Below are 13,485 nucleotides of genomic sequence, written 5' to 3' on the forward strand. Positions count from 1 at the left end.
GTGCAGAAGGAGGCCATTCGGCCCATCGAGTCTGCACCAACCACAATCCCACCCAGGCCCTACCCCCACATATTTTACCCACTAATCCCTCCAACCTACGCATCCCAGGACTCCAAGGGGCAACTTTTTTAACCTGGCCAATCAACCTAACCCGCACGTCTTTGGACTGTGGGAGGAAACCGGAGCACCCGGAGGAAACCCACGCAGACACAAGGAGAATGTGCAAACTCCACACAGACAGTGACCCGAGCTGGGAATCGAACCCGGGACCCTGGAGCTGTGAAGCAGCAGTGCTAACCACTGTGCTACCGTGCCGCCCTACTCTCTCCCTAGTTACTCTTTTGCCCATTATGGATTTGTAGAAGCTCTTGGGATTCTCCTTTGCCTTATCTGCCAAAACAATGTCGTGTCTCCTTTTTGCCCTCCTGATTTCTCTCTTAACTCTACTCCTACACCCTCTATACTCTTCAAGGGATCCACTTGATCCCAGCTGCCTATACATGTCACGTGCATCCTTCTTCTTCTTGACCAGGGCCTCAATATCCCGAGTCATCCAGGGTTCCCTATATCTACCAGCCTTGTCCTTCACTCTGAGGAATGTGCTTACCCTGAACCCTGGTTACACACTTTTGAAAGCCTCCCACTTACCAGACATCCCTTTGCCTTCCCACAGACTCCCCCAATTAACTGTTGAAAGTTCCTGCCTGATACCATCAAAATTGGCCTTGCCCCAATTTAGAATTTTAACTTTTGGACCAGACTTATCATTCTCCATAGCTGTCTTAAAACTAATGGAATTATGATCACTGGTCCCAAAGTGATCCCTCACTAACATTTCTGCCACCTGCCCTTCCTTATTTCCCAAGAGGAGGTCAAGTTTTGCTCCCTCTGTAGTCGAGCCATCCACATACTGAATGAGAAATTCTTCCTGAATACACTCAACAAATTTCTCTCCATCCAAGCCTCTAATACTATGGCTGTCCCAGTCAAGGTTGGGAAAGTTAAAATCCCCTACTATTGCCACTCTATTTTTCTTAGAGCTATCTGTAATCTCCTTACATAGAACCATAGAACATTACAGCACAGAAACAGGCCTTTTGGCCCTTCTTGGCTGTGCCGAACCATTTTTTTGCCCAGTCCCACTGATCTGCACCTGGACCATATCCCTCCACACCCCTCTCATCCATGTACCTGTCCAAGTTTTTCTTAAATGTTAAAAGTGAGCCCACATTTACCACCTCATCTGGCAGCTCATTCCACACTCCCACCACTCTCTGTGTGAAGAAGCCCCCCCGAATATTCCCTTTAAACTTTTCCCCCTTCACCCTTAACCCATGTCCTCTAGTTATTTTCTCCCCTCGCCTCAGTGGAAAAAGCCTGCTTGCATTCACTCTATCTATACCCATCATAATTTTATATACCTCTATCAAATCTCCCCTCATTCTTCTGCGCTCCAGGGAATAAAGTCCTAACCTATTCAACCTTTCTCTGTAACTCAGTTTCTCAAGTCCCGGCAACATCCTTGTAAACCTTTTCTGCACTCTTTCAATCTTATTAATATTCTTCCTGTAATTAGGTGACCAAAACTGCACACACTACTCTAAATTCGGCCTCACCAATGCCTTATATTAGCCTAACCTCAGTTGTTGGCAAAATTCTAGAATCCATCGTTAAGGATGAGATTTCTAAATTCTTGGAAGTGCAGGGTCGGATTAAGACAAGTCAGCATGGATTTAGTAAGGGGAGGTCGTGCCTGACAAACCTGTTAGAGTTCTTTGAAGAGATAACAAATAGGTTAGACCAAGGAGAGCCAATGGATGTTATCTATCTTGACTTCCAAAAGGCCTTTGACAAGGTGCCTCACGGGAGACTGCTGAGTAAAATAAGGGCCCATGGTATTCGAGGCAAGGTACTAACATGGATTGACGATTGGCTGTCAGACAGAAGGCAGAGAGTTGGGATAAAAGGTTCTTTCTCAGAATGGCAACCGGTGACAAGTGGTGTCCCGCAGGGTTCAGTGTTGGGGCCACAGCTGTTCTCTTTATATATTAACGATCTAGATGACGGGACTGGGAGCATTCTGGCCAAGTTTGCCGATGATACAAAGATAGGTGGAGGGGCAGGTAGTATTGAGGAGGTGGGGAGGCTGCAGAAAGATTTAGACAGTTTAGGAGAGTGGTCCAAGAAGTGGCTGATGAAATTCAACGTGGGCAAGTGCGAGGTCGTACACTTTGGAAAAAAGAATAGAGGCATGGACTATTTTCTAAACGGTGACAAAATTCATAATGCTAAAGTGCAAAGGGACTTGGGAGTCCTAGTCCAGGATTCTCTAAAGGTAAACTTGCAGGTTGAGTCCGTAATTAAGAAAGCAAATGTAATGTTGTCATTTATCTCAAGAGGCTTGGAATACAAAAGCAGGGATGTACTTCTGAGGCTTTATAAAGCACTGGTTAGGCCCCATTTGGAGTACTGTGAGCAATTTTGGGCCCCACACCTCAGGAAGGACATACTGGCACTGGAGCGGGTCCAGCGGAGATTCACACGGATGATCCCAGGAATGGTAGGCCTGACATACGATGAACGTCTGAGGATCGTGGGATTATATTCATTGGAGTTTAGGAGGTTGAGGGGAGATCTGATAGAAACTTACAAGATAATGAACGGCTTAGATAGGATGGACGTAGGGAAGTTGTTTCCATTAACAGGGGAGACTAGGACGCGGGGGCACAGCCTTAGAATAAAAGGGAGTCACTTTAGAACAGAGATGAGGAGAAATTTCTTCAGCCAGAGAGTGGTGGGTCTGTGGAATTCATTGCCACAGAGGGCTGTGGAGGCCGAGACGTTGAGCGTCTTCAAGACAGAAATTGATAAATTCTTGATTTCTCGAGGAATTAAGGGCTATGGGGAGAGAGCGGGTAAATGGAGTTGAAATCAACCATGATTGAATGGTGGAGTGGACTCGATGGGCCGAATGGCCTTACTTCCGCTCCTATGTCTTATGGTCTTATGCTCTTATGGTCTTATACAACCTCACCATAACATTCCAACTCCTATACTCAATACTTTGATTTATAAAGGCCAATGTACCAAAAGCACTCTTTACGACCCTATCTACCTGTGACGCCACTTTTAGGGAATTATGTATCTGTATTCCCAGATCCCTCTGTTCTACTGCACTCTTCAGTGTCCTACCATTTACCTTGTATGTTCTACCTTGGTTTGTCCTTCCAAAGTGCAATACCTCACACTTGTCTGCATTAAACTCCATCTGCCATTTTTCAGCCCATTTTTCTCCTCAAAGCCCATTTTGCTCCTCAATTTCCTGCCAACTATTTGGGGGCCTGTAGTACTACCCTATCAAGTGATTTCCCCTTCTTTTTTCTCAGTTCGACCCATATAGATTCAGTGGCCGAACCCTCGGATATATCCCCTCTCAGTACTGCCGTGATGTTTTCCTTAATTTGGTCAAATGCTGCCTTGATGTCAAGGTTAGTCAGACATCTCACCCCTTGGGTTCAGCTCTTCTGTCCATGTTTGGATGAAGGCTGTAATGGGTCCAGGAGCTGAGTTGCCCTTGCAGAACCTGGCAGACGTTTAAGGGGCATCTTGACAAATACATGAATGGCATGGGAATAGAGGGTTATGGTTCCCAGAAGGGCAAGGGGTTTTAGTTCAGATGGGCAGCATGGTTAGTGCAGGTTTGGAGGGCCGAAGGGCCTGTTCCTGTGCTGTAATTTTCTTTGTTCTTTAACCCAAACTGAGTGTCAGCGAGCAGGCTATTGCAAAGCAACAGTACTTGATTGCACTGTGGATGACTCCTTCCATCACTTTACTGATGATTGAGTAGACTGATGGGCATGATTGCTTTTTGTTTGCAGCACATACCTGGGCAACTTTCCACATTGCTGGGTAAACGACACTGTTGTAGCTGAACTGGAACAGTTTTCCTAGGGCAGGGCAACTTCTGGAGCACAATTCTTTAGTAGTATTGCCAGAATATTGTCAGGGCCCATAGCCTTTGCAGTATCTAGTGCCTTTGGCCATTTCTTGATATCATGCAGAGTGAATCAAATTGGCTGAACACTGGAATCAGTGATGCTGGGGAATTCCAAAGGAGGCCAAGGTGAATCATCCACTTGGCACTTCTGGCTGTAAATTGTTGTAAATGCAACATTGCCTTATTTTTTGCATTGATGAGCTGGGCTACCCCCATCATTGAGCCACCTTCCCTAGTGAGTTGTTAAATTATACACTGTCATTTATGACCACGTGGCAGAACTGTAGAGTTTAGATCTGATCCATTGGTTGTGGAATAGAATAAAGAACAAAGAACAGTACAGCACAGGAAACAGGCCCTTCGGCCCTCCAAGCCTGAGCCGCTCATTGGTCCAGCTAGACCATTCATTTGTATCCCTCCATTCCCAGACTGCTCATGTGACTATCCAGGTAAGTCTTAAACGATGCCAGCGTGTCTGCCTCCATCACCCTACTTGGCAGTGCATTCCAGGCCCCCACCACTCTGTGTAAAAAACGTCCCCCTGATATCTGAGTTATACCTCGCCCCTCTCACCTTGAGCCCGTGAGCCCTCGTGATCATCCCCTCCGACCTGGGAAAAAGCTTCCCACCTTTCACCCTATCTATACCCTTCATAATTTTGTACACCTCTATTAGGTCTCCCCTCATTCTCCGTCTTTCCAGGGAGAACAAGCCCAGTTTACCCAATCTCTCCTCATAGCCAAGACCCTCCATAACAGGCAACATCCTGGTAAACCTTGTCTGCACTCTCTCCAAAGCCTCCACGTCCTTCTGGTAGTGCGGCGACCAGAACTGGACGCAGTACTCCAAATGTGGCCTAACCAGCGTTCTATACAGCTGCAACATCAGACTCCAGCTTTTATACTCTATACCCCGTCCTATAAAGGCAAGCATACCATATGCCTTCTTCACCACCTTCTCCACCTGTGCTGCCACCTTCAATAGTTTGTGGACTTGCACACCTAGGTCCCTCTGTGTTTCTATACTCTTGATGGCTCTGCCATTTATTGTATAACTCCCACCTACATTAGTTCTTCCAAAATGCATCACTTCGCATTTATCTGGATTAAATTCCATCTGCCATTTCTCCGCCCAATTTTCCAGCCTATCTATATCCTGCTGTATTGTCCGACGATGTTCATCGCTATCCGCAAGTCCAGCCATCTTCGTGTCATCCGCAAACTTGCAGATAACACCAATTACACCTTCTTCCAAATCATTTATATATATCACAAATAGCAGAGGTCCCAGTACAGAGCCCTGCGGAACACCACTGGTCACAGACCTCCAGCCGGAAAAAGACCCTTCGACTGCTACCCTCTGTCTCCTGTGGCCAAGATGTGGAGATGCCGGCGTTGGACTGGGGTGAACACGGTAAGAAGTCTCACAACACCAGGTTAAAGTCCAACAGGTTTATTTGGTAGCAAATACCATAAGCTTTTGGAGCACTGCTCCTTCGTCAGATGGAGTGGAAATATGCTCTCAAACAGTGCAAACAGACAAAATCAAGTTGCAGAATACTGATTAGAATGCGAATCCTACAGGCAGCCAGGTCTTAAAGGTACAGACAATGTGGGTGGAGGGAACATTAAACACAGGTTAAAGAAATGTGTGTTGTCTCCAGACAGAACAGCTAGTGAGATTCTGCAAGCCCAGGAGACAAGCTGTGGGGGTTACTGATAATGTGACATAAATCCAACATCCCGGTTTAGGCCGTCCTCATGTGTGCGGAACTTGGCTATCAGTTTCTGCTCAGTGACTCTGCGCTGTCGTGGGTCGTAAAGGCCGCCTTGGAGAACACTTACCTGAAGATCCGACAACGGATGAATGAACACCGCTCGACAATCACCAGGCAAGACTGTTCTCTTCCTGTGGGGGAGCACCTCAGCAGTCACGGGCATTCAGCCTAGGATCTTCAGGTCTTCAAATCATTTATATGTACTATAAACAACAGAGGTCCCAGCACTGACCCCTGCGGAACATCACTAGCTATAGATCTCCATTTAGAAAAACACCCTTCCACTGCTACTCCCTGTCTTCTATAACCGGTCCTGTATCCATCTAGCCAGCCCAACCCGAATCCCATGTGATTTTAGTTTTTGTACCAGTTTGCCATGTGGGACCTTGTTAAATACATTACTAAAGTCCATATAAACTACATCCACAGCCCTTCCCTCAATTTTCTTTGTCACCTCTTCAAAAACTCAATCAAGTTGGTGAGACATGACCTTCCCTGTACAAAACCATGCTGCCTGTCACTAATTAGTCAATTTTCTTCTAAATATGCATATATCCTGTCCCTCAGTATCTTCTCCAAAAGCTTCCCCAGTACTGACGTCAGGCCCACCGGCCTACAATCTGCTGAATTATCCCTGCTTCTTTTCTTAAACAAGGGAACATTGGCTATTCCCCTGTCCTCTAGAACACCGCCTGTGGTCAATGGGGATGTGAAAATATCTGTTAAGGCCCCTTGCCCTCGCCTCCCGCTGTAACCTGGGATAGATCCCAGCTGGCCCTGGGAACTTGTCTACATTAATGCAATTTAGGATACTCAACACTTTCTCCTTTGATACATTGACGATCTCAAGGGCGTTCACACATATCCCTGACCTCAACATTCGTCATGTCCTTCTCGTTGGTGATTACTGATGCAAAGTACTCATTAAGGATTTCACCCGCTTCCTGTGGTTCCACGCATAATTTCCCTCCATTGTCCTGGAGTGGGCCTACTCTTTCTCTTGCTACCCTCTTGCTCCTAATACATGCATAAAAAGCCTTGGGATTCTCCTTGACCCTGTTTGCTAAAGACATTTCATGGCTCCTTTTCGTCCTCCTAATTCCACGTTTAAGTTCCTTCATAATTTCACTGTACTTAAGAGCTTTGTCAGTTTTTAGATGCCTGGACCTATCGTATACTACCTTTTTCATTTGACTAAGCTAACAATTTCCCTTATCATCCATGGTTCCCGAATCCTGCCATTTCTATCCTTCATTTTTGTGGGGACATGTCTGTCCTGCACTACAATCAACTGGCATTTAAAGCCTCCTATATGCCAGACATGGATTTGCCCTCAAATAGCCACTCCCAATCCACATTCCCCAGTTCCTGTCTAATTAGGATGTAATTGGCTATCGCCCAATTAAGCACCCGCACCCGAGGGCCTTTCGTGACTTTATCCATGATTACTCGAAATCTTACGGAATTATGGTCGCTAAGCCCAAAATGCTCCCCCACTGAAACATCGATGGCTCATTCCCCAATACAGAGTCTAGTATGGCCCCCTCCCTTGTTGGATTGTCAACATACTGTATCAAAAAAGCCCTCCTGGACACATCTAACAAATTGCACTCCATCTGAGCACCTGCCTGTAAGGGATTTCCAGTCACCCATCACAACTACCCTGCTTTTTTCACACCTTTTCAGTAGCTGACTACACAACTGCTCTTCTGTCTCCTACGGGCTGTTGGGAGGTCTATAGTACACTCCCAACATTGTGATTTCACCCTTCTTATTTCTGAGCTCGCTTAGGTGTCTGTTTGAAGGAATATAAAAAAATGGAGCAATTGCATAGATCACACAGCTGGAACAATGTTGAGTTTGTTCACATGCCACTACACTCTTTTGGTTAGGTCACGTTGCAATTGAATGTGAAGAGACAGAAGAGCTGCCAACACCAGAAGAAGTGAATAAAAACTCAAATGCACCAGGTATGACCTTTTAATTAGAATAGAGACAACTTTATGTAGAAATCGGTCTTGAAAAGAAATTAGGTCAATTCTCAATTGTAGAGTAAAGTTTACCAATTAGAAGCAATGCCATCAAGCTTCACACAATGAAGATACCTCTTCAGAGTTCAGACATGGAGAATAACATGTCCCATTCATGTATATCACAGAACATGTGATACAAATATTTGATCTCCGTGTCTATATGCCTATATTCCTGTGCACCAAATTCAGCATCAAACATGTAAAATCTACCCCAGCCTGTTCCTACCATTGTAGTATTGGAATAATCTTTTATGACTGTTATTAACAATACAAAATAATCAAAGAGCAGAACAGTGTAGATGCTGGAACTCTGAAATAAAAAGAGAAAATGCTGGAAATAAACAACAGGTCAGATAGCGGAAAGAGTAACTGGGTGGAATTTTCCGGCCCTTCCTGCAGTTGGGATCTTCTGGCCCAGCTGAAGGCAGCCCCCCAGGGTGCGTTCCTCAGCAGCACATCCAGTGCAACGCAAATGGCCTTTGACATTGGTGACACCGCCAGCAACAAATGGCAAGCCGTCTCCCCCACCAGAAAACCCACCCGAGGAGGCTGGAAAATTTCGGCCACTCAGTACAGTTAAAGTCGACGGCCTTTCATCTGATTCTACGTGCAGAGTTTTCTCACAAGAAAACTGTCATAATGGCGAGAATACTGGAGCAATCCGTGCTAGTTTGTCAGGCACGCTCCAGACTGTAATCTTCCCACACAGTCATTTTTTGGGAGAGTGGTGAGTTGCATGCTGGTACTGGGACATAGTGCTCTGCCATTATAGCCACCCCTCCACCTCCCGTGGTCATGGCCTCCCTGTTATAGCCCCACTCAAGCCCCCCTGTCATAGTCCCTATTCAGCCCCATCCTCACTCAGGCCCTATACCTTGGCACTGCACCTGGCACACTGGCAGTGCTCAACTGGCACTGCCAGGGTGGCTGGAGGGCACTGTCAGGGTGTCCAGTGGGCATTGTCAGGTGGATATTGCCCATTGGGCACTGCCTGGTGGACATTGCCCAATGGGCATTGCCTGGCCATGCCCCGACCACCCGGGGACTTCCGCTGGTAGAGTCAAGTACTAATTCGTGCCCATGTGGTGTTCCGCCAGAGAGGAACATTCCATGAGGGGGTCGATCATGTGCTGAACTTGCTAATGTGATTGAAATCAAGTCAATCTCATATTAATCAGCCTGATTCTCTTTCTGGGTGCCACCTGGTTTGCGCCAGTAGAAAGGGGCCAGGACGATTGAAAATCATTTGGTGCCGGGCGTGTAACCAATTCTTGGGCCAGCATACTATTTTCTGGGATCGACGCAATCTGTGCCAGGTGCGGCAATGTTGGAAAATCGCCCTGCTTATTCCTATACAAATTCCAGCTTTAAACTTTTCAATTGGCCTAGTTCATTTCAATGGATAAGAAATCTTGAGGGCCTACTTCCATGTCTGAATTTCCTGTATGCAATCAGTGCTGGAACGGCTAAATTCACTCCTACAATTCTTAACTGACTATTTCTAATAATGCTTCTCTTTTTTTCTCAGATAATATTATCAAGCGAGTGTTTAATCTTCTGAAGTTCACGTGGGTTCTCTTTTTGGCTCTGGTGGACAGTTTTACAAAATGGCTCAATTCCATCTCAAAAGAGTGCATTGATATATCCACAGTGCTGAGGATAGAGAGATGTATGCTTACAAGAGAAGTGAAGAAGGTATGACAAATTGGAATAATCTTTCTTAAAATCCTGTTTATTGATTGAAAAGATTTAATTAAGAAAATCAATTTTGTTTCTAAAATGCTGCAGCTTATTATCCTGATGCTTACACTCACTATATGACTGTTATCCAGACTTAGTCCATTTGATGATAATAGGCGTGATTTTGAAATGGTAGCCAAACAGGTTGAACCCGGGTTTAGTTCTGGCATTGGTTGACTGTCTCCAAAAGTTTCCTCCAAGTGCTCCGGTTTCCTCCCATGGTCCAAAGATGTGCAGGCTAGGTGGATTAGCCATGGTAAATGTGTGGGGTTATGGGAATAGGGCGGGGTGATGGGCCTGGATAAGACACTCTTTCAGAGAGTTGGTGCAGGCTCGGTGGGCTGAATGGCCTCCTTCTGCATTGTAGGGATTCTATGAGGTACAAAGTTAATACAACAGCACTCGACTTGTTTGTACCTGGGCCTAAGTAGCATACCAGCAGAGAGTTGTAGGCTTCAAACAGGTGACCTGCTATAGATTGATGGTTCCAGTCAACCACCTGACAGCAAAGCAACGCAGAGGACCTAGATGGGGAGAGGAGGTCTTGGATGGGAGACTGAAAGGGCAGAGATATTTAAAGCTTTGGATTTCTGGTTAGGTTGCTCAATGACTTGTACTATTACATTGAGAAACATTAGCTTACAAAGTTAAGAAGGCCTTTCAATTATATTCATTTCATAATTCCAGAATTTTACTTTTCCATTGCCGCTATTCCAGTCTAACTTTATCTTCTAAGTCCAGTATGCTCAACCAACCTTCCTGGTAACCCATATCAAGTTCTTGATCATCCTTTGTGACAATTATAGTTAGAAAAGTAATGCATTTTGGACCCTTTTTCCTCCCAAGCAGATATTAGCCCTACAAATAAAACTTTCCTATTTTGAAATTGCTAAATTACATCACATTAACTGTTACATTTACAAAAGCTGTTTTGTAATTAGCAGCATATATGAATCACAACATAGTTAACAATTAGACAAAATGAGCAGAACAATCCTAATTATATAGTATTTTTAAATAAGCCTCAAATTTGGTTCAATGGTGCCACTGGTTTTGGCATGACTGGAGACAAATATAGGTGAGTTAGTCCATTCTGCCAATGTCTGGCTGGGCAAATGCCATTTTGAAGGATGATATTACAAGTACACAACCTGCCATTTTGAACCTTGTTTGCCTTACTAATGCCGTCTGTTAAACATGTATAGCTGAATAAGCATTCAACTGCGCAGGAGACACTCTATCACGAGTGCTATTGAAAGGCAAGAGCATTCAACTTTCAGGTGAGGTTTTGCTGCTGCAGCATTAGTAGAAGTACCATTTTGTTAGAGGAGTTGACAGAAGTTCTTACAGTCAGGAGGAAGTGCTGCTGTGCCTTTGTATGGAAATATGTGAATTTAAAAGGCCTCTGAGTTTATCACTTACTCCCAGCCCTTGCGAGGCCTACCGATCTAGGGCTTTTCCTACCTGCACCTCAGCCATGAGGAATGTCAGTTACGCTGCCCGAGAATTGTGCTATCTTCTCAAACCTGACCCTTAGCCGCAGAGTACTGCTAGGGTATGATGCGAGTAGCAATCAAGGTCATTGTTGCCCTCAGTTTCTATGCCAGTGGAGCCCTAGGGTCCAAGATACCATCAACAAATCAGTTTGCCACCAATCACAGCATCTGTGATAAAACAGAAAGTGCTGGAAATATTCAGAAAGGAGGAGCAGTCAGGCAACAGCAGAGGGTGACAAATTTCAACAAACGTGATGGGCTGATTGGCACTGTTTAAAGTCGATGACCTTTCATCAGAAGTAGATGGACACAGGTTAGAGTAAGTGAGGGGGACAGGTTTGAAATGACCAATGGTGCACTGGCAATTCTCAATGAAAAGGCAAGAGGGTAAGAGGCCAGAGGGAGCGGTCCAGGTGGAAGGAGTATACTAAGCAGGCCAAAGAAGTGGGCGCAGAAGCAAAACTCATTGAGGCAGGGGTGTTTTTTAAAAATTCACTTCTAAGATGTGGGTGTCGCTGGCCAGGCCAGTATTTATTGCCCATTCCTAGTTACCCTTGAGAAGGTACTGGTGAGCTGTCTTCTTGTTTCATTGAGGTCACTGAGGTGTAGTTACACTCTCAGTGCTGTTAGAGAGTGAGTTCCTGGATTTTGACCTAATGACAGTGAAGGAACGGTGATATATTTCCAAGTACTGCTGAAGAGTTAAGTCAAGGATGTGCATATGGTGGCTCATGGTGTCGATTGAGAATCTCAGGATGCAGCAAGAACAATGGTTTGAGGAACGTTGAATGTCTCAGATACCTTTAATAATGAACAAAACATGAAGAGTGAAATTTTAATTGGAGCTGGAGAAATTGATGATTAAGGAAATATGACGAGGAAAGCAAGTTTAAGTGGAAACCTGATCAAACAGAAGAAAGGAAATAGGAAGCAATGAAGGCTATGGAAATCTCATTGGAGAGAAGGACAGAACTTCTTCAAGGTGGGCATTCTTGTTTCAGAGGTGGCAGTGAATTAAACGCTATAAAGGTCCCCACTGGCAAGGATCATGTATGGTCCCCATAAATGGGGACCAAACATGATGGCTTCGTCAGTAGGCTTGGCACTGCCCACTGGGCACCCTGGCACTGCCTGCTGGGCACTGGGCAGTCCCAAAGGGGAAGGGGCTGAGGGTGTGTGGCCTGAAGGCGGCAGGATGACCGGGGGAGACGCTGCGCGCATTCTGCAACCGTGATTGGTGGGGGTGGGGGGCGAGGGAGGCAATGCTGTGCACTCTGAAACTGTGGCCAGTGGGGGGGCTGGGGGATGCTGGGGGAACGATGCTGCGCTCTCTGAATCGGCCAGGGAGTCGTAGAAATGTGGCAAATACATGCAGGAGTAGGCCATTCGGCCCTTCGAGCCTGCACCACCATTCAATATGATCATGGTTGATCATGCACTTTCAGTACCCCATTCCCACTTTCTGTCCATACCCCTTCATCCTTTAGCCACAGGGGTTACGTCCAATTCCCTCTTAAACGTATCTCATGAACTGGCCCCAACAGCTTTCTGTGGTAGAGAATTCTGCAGGTTCACAACTCTGAGTGAAGAAGTTCTTCCTCATCTCAGTCCTGAATGGCTTACCCCTTATTCTTAGACTGTGACCCCTAGTTCTGCACTTCCCCAACATCAGGAACATTCTTCCCGCATCTAGCCAGTCCAGTCCCATCAGGATTTTATATGTTTCTTTGAGATCCCCTCTCATTCTTCTGAATTCCAGTGAGTAGAAGCCCAGTCAATCCAGTCTTTCTCCATATGTCAGTCCTGCCATTCCAGGAATCAGTCTGGTGAACCTTTGCTGGACTCCCTCAATAGCAAAAATGTCCCCCCTCAGACTAGGAGACCAAAACTGCACACAATACTCAAGGTGTGGGCTCACTCGGGATACTGAGGCCCTGGTCAAGAAGAAGAAGGAGGCACATGACGTGCATAGGCAGCTGAGATCAAGTGGATCCCTTGAAGAGTATAGAGGGTGTAACAGTAGAGTTAAAAGAGAAATCAAGAGGGCAAAAAGGGGACACAAGATTGTTTTGGCAGATAAGGCAAAGGAGAATCCAAAGAGCTTCTACAAATACATAATGGGCAAAAGAGTAACTAGGGAGAGAGTAGGACCTCTTAAGGATCAACAAGGTCATCTATATGTGAATCCACAAGAGATGGGTGAGATCCTAAATGAATATTTCTCATCAGTATTTTTACTGTTGAGAAAAGCATGGATGTTAGGGAACTTGGAGAAATAAATAGTGATGTCTTGAGGATTGTACATATTACAGAGAAGGAGGTGCTGGAAGTCTTAAAGCGCATCAAGTAGATAAATCCCTGGGACCTGAAGAAGTGTATCCCAGGACACTGTGGGAGGCTAGGGAGGAATTTGCAGGTCCCCTAGCAGAGATATTTGAATCA

The 13,485-nt window shown here is 45.5% G+C and overlaps 1 protein-coding gene across 2 annotated transcripts in view; it reads left to right on the forward strand.

The window, feature by feature from the left end:
- The window catches only part of piezo2b (piezo-type mechanosensitive ion channel component 2b), an 825,142-nt gene that overhangs the window by 699,583 nt on the left and 112,074 nt on the right, over positions 1-13,485 (forward strand). For both annotated transcript variants that reach the window (XM_078215732.1, XM_078215730.1), the window contains exons 34-35: positions 7,667-7,744; positions 9,336-9,502. In XM_078215732.1, the coding sequence (XP_078071858.1) occupies positions 7,667-7,744; positions 9,336-9,502 (245 nt within the window). The remainder of the gene's footprint in view (positions 1-7,666; positions 7,745-9,335; positions 9,503-13,485) is intronic.

The sequence above is a fragment of the Mustelus asterias genome, chromosome 7, assembly GCF_964213995.1.
Source record: "Mustelus asterias chromosome 7, sMusAst1.hap1.1, whole genome shotgun sequence".
NCBI classification, from domain to species: domain Eukaryota; kingdom Metazoa; phylum Chordata; class Chondrichthyes; order Carcharhiniformes; family Triakidae; genus Mustelus; species Mustelus asterias.